This window comes from Pelobates fuscus, chromosome 4, assembly GCF_036172605.1.
Source record: "Pelobates fuscus isolate aPelFus1 chromosome 4, aPelFus1.pri, whole genome shotgun sequence".
Taxonomy (NCBI): Eukaryota; Metazoa; Chordata; class Amphibia; order Anura; family Pelobatidae; genus Pelobates; species Pelobates fuscus.
Genome location: NC_086320.1, coordinates 286,569,512 through 286,592,110, shown reverse-complemented (window position 1 = coordinate 286,592,110; position 22,599 = coordinate 286,569,512). Strand labels below are relative to the sequence as shown.

At 43.9% G+C, this 22,599-nt stretch overlaps 1 protein-coding gene across 1 annotated transcript in view; it reads left to right on the top strand.

Moving 5' to 3' along the window:
* Window positions 1-22,599, top strand: part of NEK11 (NIMA related kinase 11) — a 354,200-nt gene that overhangs the window by 155,755 nt on the left and 175,846 nt on the right. Inside the window, exon 10 of the mRNA XM_063452175.1 lies at window positions 3,998-4,117. Within this exon, the coding sequence (XP_063308245.1) occupies window positions 3,998-4,117 (120 nt within the window). The remainder of the gene's footprint in view (window positions 1-3,997; window positions 4,118-22,599) is intronic.

Genomic DNA, 22,599 nt, shown 5'->3' with positions numbered 1-22,599 from the left:
TACTGAGGCACTTCAGGCTTTTGACTTTCTTAAGACTACGTTCGCCTCTGCCCCTATTTTACAGCATCCTGTCCCCTCATTGCCATATATACTTGAGGTTGATGCTTCCGATATAGGGGTAGGTGCTGTCTTATCCCAAAGAGAGTCTCCTGACAAGCCATTGCATCCTTGTGGCTTCTTTTCTAAACAAATGTCCAAGGCAGAGAGGAATTATGATGTGGGTAATCGCGAACTCCTTGCTATCATTTTAGCACTCAAAGAATGGAGACATTTGCTAGAAGGAACTAAGGATCCTATTCTCATATTTACAGATCATAAGAACCTATCCTACCTTAGCGAAGCTAAAAGATTGTCTTCAAGGCAGGCTAGGTGGTCACTGTTCTTGTCTCATTTTAATTATATAATCACCTATAGGCCAGGTGACCGGAACACTAAAGCGGACGCTCTGTCCAGACAATTCGAGACTATTGACAAACAGGAGATTGATGTCACTCCTGTCATTCCCCCAGACAGGATAATAGCAACTACTATATTGTCTATTTCCTCGTCCCTCTTGCAGGCCATACAAGCGAAACAAGGCATGGCACCCAGCGAGAGGCCTAATGATAAATTGTTCGTTGACATTCCCGAGAGACGGGATATTCTGTCACTTTATCACGATACTAAGACTGCTGGACATCCTGGTATTTCCAAAACAGTGTCAGCCGTTTCTCGGTATTTCTGGTGGGATACCTTACGTAAGGATGTTACTGACTATATAAGTGCTTGTACTACTTGTGCATGTATGAAAACCTCTCGTAGAGTTCCTTGTGGGCTGTTGCATCCGTTGCCCGTTCCTGAGAGACCTTGGTCTAATCTATCAATGGATTTTATTGTTGAATTACCCCCTTCGAATGGTAACACAGTCATCCTAATGATAGTAGATCGGTTTTCCAAAATGGCTCACTTTGTGTCTCTTCGCAAGTTGCCCACTTCCAAGGAATTGGCTCTTATCTTCGCTAGAGAAGTGTTTCGATTACATGGTATTCCCTTATCTATTGTATCCGATAGGGGTAGCCAATTTATTTCCAGGTTCTGGAAAGCCTTTTGTTCGGAGATGGGTATTTCCCTCTCATTTTCTTCCGCTTACCATCCCCAGTCTAATGGAGCTGCTGAACGTGCCAACCAGTCTCTAGAGCAGTACCTCCGTTGTTTTGTGTCTCACCATCAGGACAATTGGTCTGACCTGCTTCCTTGGGCTGAATTTGCTCGGAATAATGCCACTCATGATTCTTCCGGCAAAAGCCCTTTTTACGTTGTCTATGGCCAGCATCCCGTTGTTCTTCCGGCTGCATTCTCCTCTCAGGGCATGCCAGTTCTGGATGAGCATTTGGCTGGTTTGCGTAATACTTGGGAGCAGGTTCAGCGTTCTTTGGTGGACTCTGCTGCCCGCCAGAAGGCTCAGGCTGACAAGCATCGCAGAGCGGCTCCTTCCTATGTTGTGGGGGACAGGGTTTTGCTTTCCACACGGAATATTCGCCTCCGGGTGCCTTCTATGAAATTGGCTCCCCGCTTCATTGGTCCTTATCGCATTATACATAAGGTTAATCCCGTTTCTTATGCCTTGGGTCTGCCTAAGAATCTGCGTATACCCAATGTATTTCACACCTCTTTGTTGAAGCCTTACGTACACAACCGCTATACCCGGCATACTCCCCCTCCCCCTCCTGTCTCTGTGGAGGGTCATGAGGAGTTCGAAGTATCTGCTGTTATTGACTCTCGTTTTCTTAGGGGTCGGCTTCAGTACTTGGTACATTGGAAGGGTTATGGGCCTGAGGAGCGCAGTTGGATTTCTGCGGAAGCTGTTCATGCTCCCCGCCTTGTACGTTCTTTCCATTCGCGTTTTCCTGCCAGGCCTGGTCCTGCCCGCCCGGAGGGCGTGTCCTCAGGGGGGGGTACTGTAGCGGTACTTACCTTATCTGGGGGCCGGACGCGGTCCTCTCTTCAAGCCGTGCGCGGTCCTGCGGCTGCACGAGCCGCGCGCGGCTCGTCCGACTGTTCTGACAGGAAGGCGGGCAGTGACCGTGAGAAGCGGTCACGTGTCCCGCCTGCAGCTAAGAGCGCGCCGCGAATCTCGGGCGCGCTCTTAAAGAGACAGTGGGAGCCTAAATTGCAAAAAGGCTCCCATTGGCTCCTGTCATGCCAATCACCCCATACACTTACCTGTTGGGGGAGTGGAAGTGACAGGAGCCAATCACATTAGTTTGAAGGCTACTTATACTTACCCTTTTCCCTTAGTTCCTTGCCCTATCGTGGTTTCTGCTACAGTTCCCTTTAGTGCTTGTTGTGTTCAGTTGTGTTTCTCCGTATTTGACCTTGGCTTTGTATTCTGACTTCGTTTTCGCTTTATCCTATTCTGTACTGTTTGCCGGCTTGCTGATTCCTGTGTACCAGTCCCCGGCTAGTTTTCGTTTACGCTGTCTCTTTGTGCCCTTGACCTCGGATCGTTCCTGACTCTGTCTTATCCTATTACGTCGAGTCCGGCCACTCTAAGGTCCGGTAGACGTATCTCTCCTCTGTACTGTCATCTGTTAGGGCTGGATCCTGCGTGTAGGGGTATATACTCGTTACACCAAGCAAATGCTACAGCCCAGTTATTTGGTTACAAAAAAAATAATCATACCTTCATGTTCAGCATCGTTAAAATCATATTGCGCAAAAACAAATGACAACAATTACAGAGGCCTTGACTATTTTGATTCATTTAAAGTAGAACTGTTGCCTCAACACTTTTTTAAAATATATTTATAATTTCATCTAGTTTTGAAAGGAACTGGATTATTTGTTAAATTAAGTATGTGGGAAAAATATCGAAAATCTCATCCCTACCTTTAGTATATGACTAGGACAGGATCATTCAACCTTAGGTCAGGCAGAGTTTGGATTTGACGATTTGTCGGTCTGGTGATGTTGCTGCACTGTGCAGGGAGTGAAACAAGGTAGACCATAGAGATTATGTAGAGCAGGGCTGCCCAATAGATAGATCCCCAGATGTTTTCGTACTTCAAATCCCATGATGCTTTGTCATTCTGAATGCATTCTAAATGCATGCAAAGCATCATTGGAGTTGTAGTTCTGCAACATCTGGGAATCTACCTATTGGGCAGCCCTGATGGTGAGGTTTTCAAACACTGTTTGAGCCAAGGTGCATCTACATAGCCAAAGGATCCTGTCATATACCAAATGTAGGGATGAGATTTTCATTTATTTTTCAGGTATACTTCATTTGACATATAATTTATTTCCTTTCAAAATGTGATGAAATAATTATTTTATTAAAAAAAAAATATTGTTGAGATAGCAGTTATCATTTAAGACACACTAACAAAAGTCTTATAATTAAATTACAGAGCATAGAAGGAAGGATTACTTTAAAACAATGTATGTATTTTTAAGACAGCAGTATCAGTGCTTTAAAACTGATAACTGCACTTCAAAATTCAGGCCAAATAGTTGAACTGGAAAGACACATGTGATTAAAATGTTTCCATCTAACTATTCTGGATTAAGTTTTGCAGTTTAGTTTTCATTTGACCACAATTCCCTCATTAGAAACCCCTTAGGCCGTTAAACTAATTGACGTTCCGAATATTATTATAATTTGTTTTAACTAAAATGTTAATATGTGAAACATAATTTCTTTGCTTTATTATAACATTATTTTTTTAATTATTTTCACCCTCTGCCGTCTTGTGAATGCGCACATAAACTGATTAAGTTATTTAGGAAAATTAGGCCTATTCATCACATCGTCCCTGCTGTGTCTGTATTAAAATTGGGTATTTTCAGTCTTTTAAGTGTCCATAATATGCAAGCTAAGATGTAAAATAATCTTTGATATTGTAATATGCTGTAAAAGAATGGCTTTCTTAAAAGGTTCATATTAAGGGTCATTTTTTTTAACCATAAAACGATAGGTTCTGCAGCCTGTTTGGGTATAACATGTCTCTTCTTGTAGACAGAGGAAGTTTCATCTTCAAACACTTTGTGAGTTGTCTGAGGTCCAGAAAATGACCCCAAGAGAAAGGATGAGGCTTCGGAAGCTCAACGCTGCTGATGAGAAGGCAAGAAGACTAAAGTAAGAGAAATATAGGCCCTTTTGAGCCATTAGTAGCAAAATGATCACTGACCTCTTTCCAGTTAACACCTATGTGTGCATACAGTCGGATTTTATTAATGCAAAATGAAATACAGAAATATAGTGACCACAAACTGTGATGACCCCTTTATATCATATATACAAATTTTCAAGGAGATTTCTTATTTTCTGCCTCAGAATAAAAATCTCTGTAATGTCTTGATGAAAAGATTCTAGGTAACTTAATATGCTTCTTTGTAATTTTGATTTATATTCTCAGTGCCTCTCAAACTCTTTGTCTAGATGAAGAATCAGCAATGTCACCATAGGATGAATCGATACATATGCACATTCCTGTATTACAGCAAACTGCTCTGTTAGATTTTTGAACTATCTTTCTTATACAGCACCATTTTTTTAGTCCTTATTGTCAGAATATTTTTTTTTTTTTTTATAAATTCTTTATTTTTGTTGTGCAAGTGATTGACAAACACGTACAGACAGCATACATTCACATATTAACAGAGGTTTTAGCGTGGCATTTGTTAAATCTGCTGCACTTTTTTTTCATTATGGTTTAATGTTAGAACTCAAGCTAGAGTGAAGTATCTATTCAATAAACAAACAGGTATTTTAGTTAAAGTAAGGATAAACAAGAAGAAACATGATGTCTAGTCCTGTAGAGGCTAGACTGAATAGGAAGTCATGCCGGTCTGGTATTGCTGCCAGTAGTTGGGTAGCGTGTAAGAGTGGCAACCCCTTAAGAGTGTAAGCCCATGAAGTTTGGTACGACGAATACTTTCAATTCCTATTTTAATGGGCATATGTTAAGCCTGTCACTGGTTTTGCATGCCTATGTTTAGGAACTTATGGAGACTATCAGCAGCTAACCAGTTATTATTTACATATATATATATTCAGCTGTAAGTAGGCCCGTAATCGGTGTGGTATATCTCTGGCCTTCAGTGTCATTAGATATCCTAGGGGGAGGTAGCAGGAATGGATATCAACGTATAAAATAGCGTAACACATATTTGTTATAGAGGCAACTTAATACAACCAGAATAGAGGCAGAGACATTTTAGTAGCAGTAGTTGTTTGGAGAGGGGGGTCCCTCAGAGATGAATTATGTGTGTTCAAGTTGGGGGGTATCGTACACCAATTAACCTTGCCATAGCCTGCCTATGTTGCGTGGACATTTTCTATTCACTCTGGGCATAGCATACTCTATTGTGTTTTGTTTCAGGTAAGTGTCATGTCGCTAAATGCAGTGTTCCACTACCCGAGCCAAGACAGATTGTGACAGTCTATATCTGTCAGCTAGAAGGTGACTAGCGACTGTCAGGTGTACTTGGTAGGCAGGCATTAACGTTACACGTTTATGTAAGAAAAATAGTACTTTGTGAAGCTGAGGTTGATTCTATGCTTTAGTGTCCGCTGGATACTAGTTCCTTGGGCGGGTTTGGTTTGGGGAGTACGTGTGGGTCGTGTATTTAGGGGTATATGCTTCTTAGGGAGGCGTTCCCAGCGCAGTAACCGCGTGTAGGGTAGCTAGGCATTCTATCATGTCTTGGTGTCTGGTCAGTCTCACATTGTGAATACATTACATTTGCCACTGCTTGTTAAACATCTAGCATATTGTAGTAACATTACAGGCCTGTAAACAGAAGAACTTGGTTATATCTCAGCATTAAACAGGTGAAATTAAATTTAACTTGGGCTGGCCAGGCTACGATTAGGGACAAAAAGGAAAAAGGAAAAGGGATGTTCACTGGGTCGTGCCTTTACATGCGGGTACATGAAGGGGTTCTGAGAGTGTTCCGATGAGGATGTTGCTTGTTGCCAGGTCTGAATGCCAATCCTTGCAGCAGCGAGTACATGCCTTATTGCAAGGGAGTTGTGGCTCTCATGCGGGGTTGCGCATTCTATGCCCGTTAATGGTGGGTTGTCGAGGCTAGGGCACATAAGTTCATAAGCTGGCAAAGTACCTTTTAGTTCCATGTGAAGTTCTTGTTGGCAGTCCCTTCAGTCTGGGACCCCGTCTCCTCCTCAGGATATTAGGTGCCTGTTGTGTGCCGGTTCGCCCGTTGTGCCTTGAAGGCCGGTGAGGTGGTGGGGCCTGCTGGCTGAAATGGTCGGATGTTCGCCATGTCCCACGTGTGTGGGGTGTGCTGTCTTCGGGCTGGGGCGGCGGGTTCTCGTTGTGGTGACAGACCCAGGGCAGTCATTACCGATTCCATTTCGGAGGGGTCGGTCACCCGGGTCGTTGCGCCTTCATGCGTAATTATTAGGCTCCTGGGCGAGGCCCAGCGGTATGGTATTGCTTTCCGGCGGAGTGCGGCAGTCAGGGGTTTAAGGAGGCCTCTCCAAATTAGAGTGGGTCTGGACAGGTCTCGGAAGAGGGACAGATTGGCCGTTTCAAAGGGGTAAGTGTCTTTTCCTCGCACCGCTGCCATAAGGGTTAGTTGGGCCACTCTCGTCTGCAGTTGCAGGATAACATCCCTTGGGGTATCCGTTAGGGTTCTGGTCGTAGTCGGGATGCGGTATATGCCGTCTATCCCGATTGTTCTCGCCTGCTGTGGCGGGAGTAGGGAGGATAGGAGTCTCCCGATAAATTGCGGGAGGTCGTCTTGGGTCACCGACTCGGGGATCCCTCGGATCTTTATATTCCTGCTTCTATTCCGGTCCTCCATCTCGTCCACTCGGGTGGCAAGTAGAACTTGGCTGCGAAGTAGTTCTGCGTTTTGGGCCTCTAAGTGTGTGCATCTAGTGGTGAGGTCTTGTGTTGTTTCCTCCGTTTTTTTGACCCGGCCTTCTACCGTATGTATTTCTTCCCTCAGGGCCGCCACATCTGCTGCAAATAGTGTGCGGATATTACGGAGGAGGGCTTTGATGTCTCCCTTTGTAGAGGGTAGGTCATTGTCCTCGTCCGAGGAGGTATTGTGCAAGCCCCCTGTGCTGGGGAACTCGTCCAGTTCATCCAGCGCCTGTTCTCCCGATGAGGCCGAGGTTGTGTCGCCATTATAGTTTGGCGCGGGTTGTGTTGCGGCCTTCACAGGGCGGAGGAAAAGGTCTCCTATGTCGCGGGCACCCGCCGTTTTCGCGGCTCCTTGGTGCTTAGCTTTCTTCCCCATCTCGTGATATCACGGTATGGGTCGGAGTTGGTGGGTTTTGGGGCAATAAATTGCGTTTTCCAGGCCTATGTTGGCGGAGCTCAGTAGATGTGCGTCTGCTTCAGTTGGTTGCTGGCTCCGCCCCCCCATTGTCAGAATATTTTTAACTGCAAAATAGTAGCATGTACAAATAGGCATAATGGCAAAAATTAACAAAAGTATAGATTGTGATGTGCTCATAGGGTACATCTCCAAACAGATAAAAGATTTTAAAAAGACAAAACAGATGTAAGTAGGAGAATTCATCATCATGGGATAAACATCCGGTAACAAAACATCCTACCTGAAAGCAAAACTCCAGGCAACATAACTTTATACACATATACAAAGAAGTGGAAACCACCCAGAATATGTTCGAATGTAATATATAAAATAGAATGACCTGTATTTAGGTAGATTCTCCAAGCATATGCTCTGTATAAATAAATCAAATAGCTAACATAGCGTAAAATAGCATATTATAAGGATGTGAATAAATGTGAATGCACTCAAAAACGGATGAGAGAATCAGGCCTTTCACCCACTCAGGGCTACTGTGATGAATATAAGATGTAATCTCTTCCAACCAGATATGTAAGATAAAAAAATCAAATATAGTGAAGTACGTTATAAAGTAATATATAACACATTTATTGGTCGCACTTACACTTAAGTAGTATAAAAACAGCGTGTCTCCAAATAATTATGGACTCCTGGATGAATGTTCTTCCAAAGTATCCACAGTAGGAGTCTGGGAGCAGCAATTAGAGAACAGCAGAACATAAAATAAACACACATAAATAAAAAAGTTCACAAGGAATAAATCCAACGCGTTTCGTCCGGTGAGATGCTGGACTTCTTCAGAGATGTCTTAGGGTTCGTAACATAACTTTATCTTCATGTAGCTTTTCTGATGCCTGGATGCCAAAGTTAGGAGCCACGTGGCCACGTATAACTGATGGTGAGTATCTTACAAAATAGTGAAATAGGTTAGGCAGCATTATTGTTATATCTGTAATAAATATAGTCTGGCAGTGCTTGACAGGTTTCCCTAGCATTTAGGAACTAAGGACCCAAGTTAGGATCCAGACTTTTTTTTCCAGGCAATATTTCTTTATTTATTTTTTAACACTGCACCAATCCCAAACTGACCATTTTTTCAAAATCCATACTTTGCCATCACAATATTAGCTTCCAATTCAAAATAAAGTGCTCAATTAATTCAATTCAATCCCTCCTCTCCAACTTATTACTCACATTCCCCCTATATCCCTATTTAAATTGATCTCTGCTATATCTGAGTGAAACATGGTTCACTGTGGCTGCTGAAGCCCAGAGCATTCCAATAGCAAGGGTCATCCTATATTGGCTGGAAACCATCCGGCACCATTTTTTTTTTTTTTTTTTATAGTAATGACATTTTCTGCCAATATTTTCATAGTATTGGGTCAGTAGAGAGATCATTAGATCTACCTTACTGACCAATAGCAGTACACACAGCTGGGTCCCCTTTCACTCATTTTATGATATAAATAATGCTGGCTGGACGCTGGGTGGTAACAAGCGCTGAGTTTGTTAAGCCATGTTATAATGGGTTGGTAATCGAGCAAGCTGGGAAAACAGCTGGAGAACACATTCTTGAAATCATACGGCATCAAACATGGCCAAGCTTTAATGGATTTTTGTAGCAGAGTTGAAGAGGTAAAGAAATTCAGATGCATGCAATTTTCAAAGAAAATAACATTGTCATCGTATAGATTTTAAAAACTTAAGCCAACACTTTTCAGACACTTTTTTTTTTAAATTAAATGTGACATTATCTATGCTACAATCTATTAGAATTCAAAATATAATAATATAAAAACCTATTTATATTCAGAGAATGCAGCACTATGAATATTTATGATATTCCAAAAAAAACATTTATGTAATAATTAAAAGGCTTTTTATAGCTCAATAAACACTTGATCAATTTTAAAGAACAAATATGTGTAGACTACAAGATGTCTTCAATTTACCATAGTACACTTCGCATTAATCTGCTTAAAATAGGAGTAATTTGCATATAAAGGTAATGACTATTACAAAAAGAATTTGAATTCTATTATACTTTTATGATTAAGACAGTTGGTTATTAGGGATGTGCATGGGCAAAAAATTCGGTTTGGTACTTCCGAAATTCAGAACTTCGACAATTCGAGACTTTGGCAATTCCCTAACCCTTCCCTTAACTCTTACCCTAACCCTAACCCTACCCCATAACCCTAATCCTACCTCTACCCTTTACCCTAACCCTACACCTACCCTTACCTATAACCCTACATATACAACTTGTCTGAACTAAACAACAAAATAAGGAATTAAGTAATATAGATAAGTTTAACGTTTAATGGATCAGTCTCTTTAGCTTGGAGGTTTTATACAGCAGGGTTTTATATATAAGAAACAGGGCCATTCAGGATGTTTGCAAATATAAGGAATGTTGTAATATCCAGGTTATTTCAGTAGTAGTGTAGATAAAAAAGCGCTAATACATTTAAAGTCCAGTATTTGAATAAAGCTGGTAGGAACAGAAGATCAGAATATCCAGGTTGGTTACATAGTTACGGGTAATTTGTAGGAACGAAGCAACAATGAAACAAAGTCCAGTATTGACAAAAGCTGGTAGGAATAGACAATCAGGATCTCCAGGTTGGTTAAGCAGTGTTCAGTAAGTAGGATGGTTTCAGATAGTATCAGGATTTCAGAGTAGGAGCCAGGATAATAAGTCTTGTCCACTTCAGGGCACAAACTTTAATCAATGTAAAGGCACACTTTAAAGTCGGGTGTGCCTTTTATAGCATGTTTGGATGATCATGCTATTTAGGTGAGTGTTTTTGGTTAGACTAGTGCACTGGTTCCCAACCTTTTTTCACTTGAGTACCCCTTGGCAGCCCATTTCCATAAATTGTACCCCTTGCATTTATTTCAAATTTATACATTTGTCTCTGTTCAATCTCCCCTTTTTCTCTGCCCTAAGCTTCCTCTGCTTTTTCTCTGCCCTATGCTGTCCTTGCTTCTCCTTCGCCCCATGCTCTCCCTGCTTCTCAACCGCCCCAGACCCTATGTGCCTCTGCCTCTTCCTGCTTCTCCTCCGCTCCAGACTCTCCCTGCTTTTCCTCCACCCCAGACTCTCCCTGATTATTCTCCACCCCAGGCTCACCCTGCTTTTCCTCTGCCACAGACACACAAACTGTCACACATTCAGACACACAGAAACAAACACTGACACACATATAGATACAGATACACAGACACACGTGCAGATACGCACATTGACTTACATACATATGCACAGACACACAGATAAAATGATACACATCATCGATACAAACACTGACACACATATAGATACAGACAGACAGATACACACATACATGTACACAGACACACACACTGACACACAGATACATACCCTGACACATATGCAGATACAGTGAAACACAGATACATACACTGACACACATGCAGATACACATATACAGACACTGACACACACAATGACATACAAATGCATACACTGACACACATGCAGACAAAGATACCCACACTGACATACAAATACGGACACACATTAAGATACAGACACTGACACAGATATAGACACTGACGCACATGCAGATACAGACATACTGTTACATACTCTGACACACAGATACACATACCGATGCATACCCTGACACACACATACAGATACATACCCTGACACACAAATACAGATACATACCCTGACACACATGCAAATACACACATAGATACATACACTGACACACTTAAGGATACATACCCTGACAGACACACTAACACAGAGATACACACATGCAGATACACAGAGACACATGCAGATACACAGAGACACACTGACAAACATGCAGATACACAGACACATACATATACACATACACATACACTGACACACCTAAGGATTCATACCCTGACACACACAGATGCACATACTGACACACACATTGACACACAGATACAAACACTGACACACATGCAGATACACAGAGATACAAACACTGACACACAGATACATACCCTGACACACAAGCAGATACACAGACACATAAATACATATTCTGAAACACAGGTGCACACCCTGAAACTAGGGATGCTCCGTAATTTCGGCTGCTCAAATTTTCGTCCGAAAATGGGCCTATCCCCTTTTGCCCGAAAAAGAGTAAAATCTGCCAAAAATAAGACTGAGTGACTCCGAGGACCCGATGTTGGGAGGGGGCCCAGCATCTTGCCCTGTGTGCCGCTGGGTGTGACGCCCCTTCCGTCTGCCCCGCGAAGAAAGCCAGCACAGTCTGCAGCTCTGCCGGGTGTGAGCTGCAGACTGTGCTGTATCTCGCGCTCTCTGGCCAATCAGAGTGTTGCCACGGGTTACCACGGCAACGCTCTGACTTCTGAAGCTTGCAAGATACAGCACAGTCTGCAGCTCACACCCGGCGGAGCTGCAGACTGTGCTAGCTCTCTCCCCGGGCAGACGGGAGAGACAGACCACCGGACAACCAAGTCAAGACAAAAAAAGTATTTCTAACAACCCTCCCTCAGTCACTCTGTCACCCCTCCCTCATTCTGCCACCAGTCACCCCCTCCCTCACTCTGTCACCAGTTACCCTCTCACTCTGTCATCAGTCACCCCCTCCCTCCCTCACTTTGCCACCAGTCACCCCCTTCCTCCCTCACTCTGCCACCAGTCACCCCTTCCCTCAGGCACTCTGTCACCAGTCACCCACTCACTATGTCACCAGTCAGCCCCTCCTTCAGTCACTCTTTCACCAGTCACCCCCTCCATTACTATGTCACCCCCTCACTCTGCCACCAGTCACCGCTTCCCTCACTGCCACCCCCCACTCTGCCACCTGTCATCCCCTTACTCACTCTGCCACCCCCTCACTCTGCCACCTGTCACCCCCTCTTTAACTCACTCTGCCACCCCCCTTACTCTGCCACCTGTCACCCCCTCCTTCACTCACTCTGCCACCAGTCACCCCCTCCCTCACTGCCACCCCCTCACTCTGCCACCCCCTCACTCTGCCACCTGTCACCCCTCCTTCCCTCACTCTGCCACTTGTCACCCCCTACCTCCCACGCTCTGCCACCTGTCACCCCCTCACTCTGCCATCCCTATATCACCCCACATTATGTGTCCTACCCATACTACATCCCTATCACCCCATACTATGTGCCCTACACCCCTATTACATCCCCACACTATGTGCCCTACACACACTACTATTCTAGCCCACCCACACTATGTGCCTTACCCCCTCTACATAACTTACACACTACATATCTATACTGCACCACACCATGTTCCCTACACACACCATATAACCTACACACCTACACACATACACACTCCCCTAGACTGTAAGCTTATTCGAGCAGGGCCCTCTTCAACCTATCGTTTCTGTAAGTTTTCTTGTAATTGTCCTATTTATAGTTAAATCCCCCCTCTAATAATATTGTAAAGCGCTACAGAATCTGTTGGCGCTATATAAATGGCGATAATAATAATAATAATAATAATATATCCCTTTCCCAATCCTCACTATATTCCATACACACACTACATAACCTACACACATACACACTACATCCCTTTCCCACACCTCACAATATTCCATACACACACACTACATAACCTACAAAAATCATTTGGGGGAAAAAGTCATTTTCGGTTTGGGTTTTTGGCCAAGGGCATCCTGAATTTTTGGTTTCGGCCAGAATTTTCATTTCAGAGCAAGCCTACCTGAAACACAGATACACACCATGACACACAGCAGATATGCAGAGATACACACCCTGACACATAGATACATACCCTAACACACACACACAGATACACACATTGACAGACAGACACACCTATACATACCCTGACACACATGCAGATACACAGATATACACACACTGACACACAGACACATGCCCTGACACATATGCACAGATACATAGATACATATCCTGAAATACAGATACACACCCTGACGCACAGATACATACCCTGACACACAGCAGATACACTGACACACAGATACATACCCTGACACACATGCAGGTACACAGACACTTAGATACATACCCTGACACACTTAAGTATACATACCCTGACACACAGGAAAGAAGAATTCTCAAATAAGTTTGGAAGAAAACCAGACCTATAGAGTATGTACTGGAAGATAGAGAAAATAAATTGTAGTGGAAATAGTACAAAAGATAATGGGTGGTATATAGTCTCTATGGTGCAATCAAGCCTGAACTGGCTCACCTCTTAAATATCCTAGTCTTATAATGCTATGTAATAGTATATATTGGGGCTCCTGGGTGGCCACCGACTGGAGACTTTATTTATCGATATATGGTCAAGTCTGGTGGCTCTTAAAGGACCGTATAAAATAGGTATATAGCATTAATAGAACAGATAACTAGGAGACAGGTCACTGGACAGAACCTATATGGTACTGTATATCTAGATGCTGAGCTAATAGATCCCTAAGTCTGTATCTGTGCCGTCCAGAGTCACTTTGTTGAGTTAAAGTGGTATAGACAGATATGTAGGGAAGTACTGTTACCTAGATAATGTACAATTCTTGCATTTAATAGGGATTAATGTGTCCCCTTCAGTAGCAGTGCCGTTAGTTGTACATTTATAATGAAACCGAGATGTAGGTAGCAGAACTGTTAAATAGCATTCTGAACATGGTCAGGAAAAAACTATTACATCTAGGAAATAGTGACCTGATAAGAGGTGAAAGTAAAGTGAGAAATTAAAGTGAGTCTATGTGCAGAACCATACTTAGAATGTTGGTTACCTGCACATAGTGATAGACAGCCCAAGTGAGAAAAGATAGGGGAAGAAAAGAACGAGCCCGACGCGCGTTTTGGTGCTTCCTGTGATGCACCTTCGTCAGGGGCTAACGGGCGACTGACTATTGTCTCCTTTTAAATGTGTTCAAGTAACCCTTGGTGTAGGATGGTCCAATCAAAGGCCAGTATTTTCGATGTTTGGGCGCCAAAATTACGCATACTCATTATGCTGATGAGCTGGACAGCAACTACCAATCACGCTGTTTTAGCTCTGACGCCAGTGTCAGCAAGTATTAACCCTTACGGAAAGCCAGAACTTCTTCTGCTCAAAACGGTCTATTTGAAATAAAGGGTGTTAAGCATAGGTTACACTACAATGTGTCAAAGAAGATCTGGATACAAAGTCACTATATACAGTGTACAACAACCGGACCCATACTACTGAGCAGTGCAGATCGTGCTGTACAAGTGGATGATAAACTTAGATAAGAGGCTGGAGGGAGATGTACTTGCATTAAGAGGATCAAAAAAACCTCTTCAAATACACTAACCCTTTCAGTGCCATGCTCATCCCTATCCTTAATGGACGCCCGTCATACATGTGACGAGAACTTATAATATAATCGTCCTTACGGTAATGCAGTTATGTTCCGATAACCATCAAAATTGTAGGTGTCATTTACTGATTAAGTTACATATGTAGGTTGCAATGTCTTAACTTAATTCTAATGTATGGGGTACACCTAATAAACAGAGTAGACCGAAAACTGAACCACGTCCTATTACGATAGGTGACTTAGTAAGCTGTCAGTGTCAGCGAGTATTGCCTTTTACGGCAAGCCCGAACTTATTCTGCTCCAACGTGTCTATTTGAAGTAGAAAGTAATATGTATAGGTTACGTTACAATGTGTCCTAGGAGATATGGATGCCAATTTGCATTGTTGTAGCTAAATCCAATGTAACTATATACAGTGTACTGCCAGCGGCCGCATACTACTGGGCAGTGCAGTTCATGCTGTACCAGTGGATGATAACATTGGATAAGGGGCTGGGGAGAAATGTACTTACGTTCAGAGGACCTAAAACCTCTTCGAATACAATAACCGTTTCAGTGCCATGCTCTTCCATATCTATTAATACATGCCCGTCATAGATGTGACGAGGACATATAGTCTATTGAGAACTAGTCCTATTTCGATAGGTGACTAGTAAGACGTTGTTCTTCAAGGAGATATTCTACTGACGCAGGGATCAACTATCAATTTAAATAGCTTGACCCTTTCAGTACTGCGCTAACTATTTGCTTCTGTGCATAACTCGTCAAACCTATGACGAAATGTCTCATTTAAGAAGCGCTTGTGGTATAGCACAGTATGTACTTGTCAGGGTACCTGTGGTCTCTACCTCCAAAAGAGGTAGAGACTTAGCTGTTCCACCATCCAGACGGTCTGATGACTCCCTTCCCCGCGGTCTATCCGGTCATGCAAGGCCGGCCGCGAGGGAGTGACTGCCTTTTACACCATCTAGGCAGGAAGTCATCATCAGGACACTCCCCCGGATCGACCTGTCAGTCAATCGCTGCAGGACCAATCAGGACGTCTCGGAGGTGTGGTTACTGCTCTGAACAGGGTATTTAACAGAGCTTCCTTCATTAGCTCATTGCCCTGTCGTGGTTCTAGCTTGTTCTAGTCACTCAGTGCTTGTGTATTCTATTATCCCTTTTGGTTTTGACCCGGCTTGTTTACCTTACTCTGCTTATCTCTGTTACCCTTGATTCGGCTTGTCTCTCGCTTACCTGTCTTCTGTTACCCTCGACCTCGGCTTGTCTTTGACCATTCTATACGGTACTACTTACGTTAGTCCGGCCATTCTAAGGTCCGGTATACGTATCTGGCTACTGTTTGTACTCTGCGTGTTGGATCCCTGTCCCGATCCTGACATTACGACAGGGCCAATGGATCCTGCAAGTACAAACAGTCAGCTGGCTTCTCCTGATCCTAGGTTTGAAGCCATGGATCACAGAATGGATCAGATGGCGCTTGCGCTACAGGCTCTATTATCTCATGCCAATAACCCACCAGAGGAGATACGTAATACCCCTGTTTCTCCTGTCAGTTTAGGTCTAGAGGTAGCCACAGTGGGTGCTTCTTCTCGCATTACCCCCCCAGTACGCTATGGTGGGGCTCCTGAGAAGTGTCGTGGTTTTTTAAACCAAATTAGTATCCACTTTGAATTGCAACCCCGCTCTTATCCTACAGATAGGGCAAAGGTAGGATTTATTATCACCCTACTTATTGAGAAAGCTCTGAGATGGGCCAACCCACTATGGGAGAACGATAACCCATTAGTGTATAACTATAACGCATTTGTAGCTGCTTTTTCCTCCAGGTAGAAAGGTTAATGCAGCCAGATTACTGTTGCGCCTGAGACAGGAGAACCGAACACTGGTGGATTATGCACTAGAGTTCAGGTCTCTGGCGTCAGAAGTCAAGTGGAATGAGCAGGCGTATATGGATGTATTTTTGAATGGCCTATCTGAAGTAATCCTTGATGAGGTTGCTACCAGAGAACTCCCTGAGAATTTAGAAGATTTAATTTCGTTCATCTCTCGTATAGATGAACGTTTAAGAGAGAGACAGAACACTCGAGAGAGGAACCGGAGACCTTCTTTTAGGTTAGCCCCCGCTTTTCCAAGTCCTGACTCCACGGTATCTTTGCTTCCTGAACCTATGCAGATAGGTTATACCCGCCTCTCTGAGGAGGAAAGACAGTACAGGAGAAGAGAGGGTTTGTGTATGTATTGTGGAGCCAAGGGTCATTTACTCTCGAACTGTCCTAACCGTCCGGGAAACGCTCGCACCTAAGTCTCTCTAGAGGACAAGCCTTGGGTGTTTCTATTTTGTCCTCTACTCCTAATTATAAAGATCACAGGCTTCTGCTACCAGTTTCCTTAACTTGGGAGAAGGAAGTAGTAAGGGCTATGGCATTGATAGATTCCGGTGCTGCTGAGAATTTTATCGACCAAGCCTTTGCTATTAAGAACAATTTCCCATCCCAGCTAAGGGAGACACCCTTGGCCGTTGAGGCCATAGATGGTAGACCACTACTAGACCCTGTTATCTTTCGTGAAACCATTCCCATTAGTTTAAATGTTGGTATCCTACACGTGGAGAATTTATCTCTTTTGCTCATTTCATCCCCTTCCGTTCCCATAGTTCTGGGGTACCCATGGTTGAAGAAACATAACCCTATTATCGATTGGGAGTTAGGGGAGATACTCTAGTGGGGCCAGAGTTGCCAGGATAGGTGTTTATGCAAGGTTTCTCCATTAGCTAATGTTAACATACCTGAGACTCCTATTCAGTCCACAGAAAGACAGATACCAGACCTTTACCTAGACTTAAAGGCAGTATTTGACAAGAAGAATGCCGATTCTTTGCCGCCACACAGGCCATTTGATTGTAAAATTAAGCTTCTACCTGGGACTATGCCTCCGAGGGGCCATGTATATCCTTTGTCTGTTCAGGAAAACTTGGTTCTAGAGGAGTATATTCGGGAGAATTTAGAAAAGGGATTCATTAGGAGGTCTTCTTCCCCGGCCGGGGCTGGGTTCTTTTTCGTTAAGAAAAAGGATGGCACGCTGAGACCTTGTATCGATTACAGAGGCTTGAATAAAATAACTGTCAGAAATGCCTATCCTATTCCACTTATTACCGAGTTATTTGATCGTCTTAAGGGCTCCAAAATCTTCACCAAGTTAGATCTCAGAGGGGCATATAATTTGGTGAGAGTCCAGCAGGGACATGAGTGGATGACGGCGTTCAATACTCGGTACGGTCACTATGAATACACAGTTATGCCGTTTGGACTTTGCAATGCTCCTGCAGTATTTCAGGATCTGATTAATGAGGTACTTAGGGAGTTTCAACATGATTGTGTCATTGTCTACCTAGACGACATACTGATACACTCTAGGGAGATTGAAACTCACCATAGACAGGTCAGAGCGGTATTACAGAAACTTCTGCAACATGGTCTATACTGTAAATTGGAAAAATGCAGCTTTGATCAGTCTCAGATAGATTTTCTTGGTTACGTGATTTCTGGGGAAGGTTTTAAGATGGACCCTGACAAACTCCAGTCTATTTTAGATTGGCCATTACCTAAGGGACTCAAGGCTATTCAGAGGTTTATTGGTTTCTCCAATTATTATAGGCGCTTCATTAAGGGTTACTCGTCTATTATTGCGCCCATTACCAATATGACCAAACAGGGGGCAGAAACTAAGACGTGGTCTCCTGAAGCTCTCGCTGCTTTCAAGAGGCTCAAAGAACTTTTTGCTTCTGCTCCAATATTAGTCCATCCTGATACGACTTTGCCGTTTCTACTCGAGGTCGATGCCTCTGAGACAGGAGTAGGTGCGGTTCTGTCACAAAGATTAGGGGTAGATAAACCATTACACCCGTGTGTTTTTTTTTCCAGGAAACTTTCTGGGGCTGAGAGCAGATATGACATCGGAGACAGGGAACTGTTAGCAGTCATTAAAGCCTTAAAGGAGTGGAGACATTTGTTGGAGGGGACCCTACACCCTATTACGATTTTGACAGACCACAAAAACTTGTCATATATTGGGGAGGCTAAGCGCTTATCCTCTAGACAAGCTCGTTGGTCCTTATTCCTGACTCACTTCAATTATGTACTGACTTACAGACCTGGTTCTAAAAACTCTAAAGCCGATGCATTATCTCGCCAATATGAACCTTCTACTGTACCTGAACCAGTTCTTTCTTCTATAGTTCCGAAGTGCAATATCATTGCTAATACGAATCTCAGGATTCATTCTCCATTACTGGCCGAGATCATTAAGTTGCAACATCTCGCACCTAAACAGACCCCTGCGGGTCGTCATTTCGTTCCTCCTGCTTTTCAACTGGAACTTTTACAGTGTTTACATAATAGCAAGATGGCGGGACATCCTGGTATTCGCAAAACTTACGCCTTGATCTCTAAGGACTTCTGGTGGTCTACTTTACGGAGGGATGTTGAGGAGTTCATCGCTGCATGTGAAGTTTGTACTAAAACCAAACAACCCCATACGCTTCCTTGTGGACTCCTGCAACCCTTGGAGGTTCCAGAGAAACCATGGTCCTGTTTGGCCATGGACTTTATTGTCGATCTACCTATCTCTAAAAGACAGACTGTTATCCTCACCGTGGTTGACAGGTTTACTAGGATGGCACACTTCATTCCCCTGCCTAAACTTCCGTCTTCTCCCGAATTGGCAGAGATATTCGCCAAGGAGATTTTTCGCCTACATGGGATACCCTCTCAGATTGTATCGGACAGAGGCTCCCAATTTGTTTCCCGCTTTTGGAGGTCCTTCTGCTCTCAACTTGGTATTAAATTAAACTTTTCTTCTGCCTATCATCCTCAGTCTAACGGAGCTGCTGAACGTACCAACCAGAAAATTGAACAATATTTACGATGCTTTGTTTCTGAACACCAGGATGATTGGGTCGGTTTGATTCCTTGGGCGGAGTTTGCACACAACAATCTCGTTTGCGATTCTACTCATTCAAGCCCCTTCTTCATGAATTATGGTTTTCATCCGTCTATTCTTCCTTCGGATTCTCCTTCCCAGGGGGTGCCGTCGGTTGATGTTCATGTTGCCAATTTGAGGAAGTTGTGGGATCAAACTCATCAAATCCTTGTGCACAACTCTATGTTGGTCAAGAAACACGCTGATAAACGTAGAAGGGCGGCTCCGGTCTTTGTTCCAGGTGATAGGGTATGGCTGAGCATGAGGAACATCCGTTTAAAAGTGCCCTCCATGAAGTTCGCTCCTCGTTATATTGGACCCTACAGGGTGCTGACCCGTATCAATCCGGTTGCGTATCGTTTAGCTCTTCCTAATACCTTACGCATTCCGAACTCGTTTCACGTTTCATTGCTGAAACCACTCATATGTAACAGATTTTCCTCCACAATAGCCCCTCCTCGCTCCGTTCAGGTGGAGGGTCAGGAGGAGTATGAGGTCAACTCTATTATTGATTCTCGAATCTCCCGGGGGAGAGTACAATATCTGGTTGATTGGAAGGGATATGGTCCTGAGGAGAGGAGTTGGGTACCTCAGGAGGATGTTCATGCTCCCCGTCTCCGCAGGGCGTATCACTCTCGCTTCCCATCTCGTCCCGGTTCATTCCGCCCGGTGGGCGTATCTGAGAGGGGGGGTACTGTCAGGGTACCTGTGGTCTCTACCTCCAAAAGAGGTAGAGACTTAGCTGTTCCACCATCCAGACGGTCTGATGACTCCCTTCCCCGCGGTCTATCCGGTCATGCAAGGCCGGCCGCGAGGGAGTGACTGCCTTTTACACCATCTAGGCAGGAAGTCATCATCAGGACACTCCCCCGGATCGACCTGTCAGTCAATCGCTGCAGGACCAATCAGGACGTCTCGGAGGTGTGGTTACTGCTCTGAACAGGGTATTTAACAGAGCTTCCTTCATTAGCTCATTGCCCTGTCGTGGTTCTAGCTTGTTCTAGTCACTCAGTGCTTGTGTATTCTATTATCCCTTTTGGTTTTGACCCGGCTTGTTTACCTTACTCTGCTTATCTCTGTTACCCTTGATTCGGCTTGTCTCTCGCTTACCTGTCTTCTGTTACCCTCGACCTCGGCTTGTCTTTGACCATTCTATACGGTACTACTTACGTTAGTCCGGCCATTCTAAGGTCCGGTATACGTATCTGGCTACTGTTTGTACTCTGCGTGTTGGATCCCTGTCCCGATCCTGACAGTACTTAGAGTAAGTCTAGTACATTTCTTAGAAATGTGCTGTGGTTAATTAGACCGGGGAGCTTCTGTAGCTGCGGTAAAGGTTATGATATCTTACTGAATGACCCTTTTGAAAGGATTACGATCTAGATATGACTTATATGTCACCTGATCTGTTAGAGAGATTCACGGACTGGCGCCAGGTAACTGTGTGACCAGCCATTCGACTGAAAGGACCAACCTAAGTTACTACTATCTGTGTTACCCAAAGAAAATAATAGAGCTATATAAAGACTTTACACGTATTTACAAAATATACAAATTTTACAGTGTGTGTAATACACAAATATTATTATATGTACAGCGTGCTACTAATATGTGTAGTCTGAAGAGATTACGATTATAGAAGCTTGGTATACTTGAAACTGGGATAAGGTAATGGTGAAAAATTAGTTTCAATTATGTTGGAGAGCCATTGACGTTGCATGACGTTGCACGGATCCTGTTTTCTGGACCCCTCTACACAGGTGGACTTTTTTTCCCAATACCCTGACACACACCCTGACACACAGCAGATACAGACACATAGATATATACCATGACATAAATACAGATACACACACTGACACATAGATACATACCCTGACACACATACTGACACACAGATACATACACTGATACACAGCTACATTGACACACATGCAAATACACCAGGGCTTGACAAATTTGCTTGTAATCTAGGAGCCAGCTAAAACGTTAGGAGCCAGTATTTGTTTTAACTAACAAAGCTTAATTTCCAGTGACAAAAATAGAATTCTTAAAGGGACACTGTAGTCACCAGAACCACTGCAGCTTAATATAGGGGTTCTGGTGTCTATAGCTTGTCCCTTCAGGCTTTTCGGTGTGAACACTGCCTTTTGAGAGAAAAGACAGTGTTTACATTGCTGCTTAGTAACACCTCATGAAAGTGCTGAATGTTCCCCATAGTGATGCATTGATTCAATGAATCTCTTTGAGGAGATGCAGATTAGTGCATGCACAATAGCCTCCCAATGCTTTCCTATGGAAAAACATTGCTTGGCTAAGATCATCAAGATTGATTATCTCAGCCATGGAAGCTGATTCAGCCATGGAAGCCGATTCAGCCATGGCGAGACCGTCATGGCATTGGGAAACAGGTAAGTGACATCACCTTTCCCATGTATTTAGAGGGGGACCGGTCACTCACTATAAGACAGACACGCACACAGACTCACATACAGACATACACAAGCTTGCAGACAGACATAAACACACACAAAATCTCAGACAGACACACAAACAGACACACTCACACATTCAGAAGTTGAATTTTTAAAATTATTTTGATTGAAACCCACCCAGCCTACCTTTTGTAGAGGTGGAGTGGATAGGCTTTCCCTGGGGTCCAGTTGGGTTGCTGTCATCTTCCTGCTCTGCTCCAGAATGAAGTTATATTCCGGCTACTAGCATCCCTGCAGGGCGCACAAGGGAGCAGAGCAGGGAGATGACAACTCACTCCCCCGCTCCCTGGATCTATTACACACAGCGGCCGCTGGTCCGTCTTTGCCCTCCCTCAAGACTGGCCTCCGCTCTCCCATGGCTGGCTAGTCGGCCACCTCTGCTCTCCCACGGCTGGCCACCTGCATTCTCCCTTGCTGCTCCGGGCCAACATATT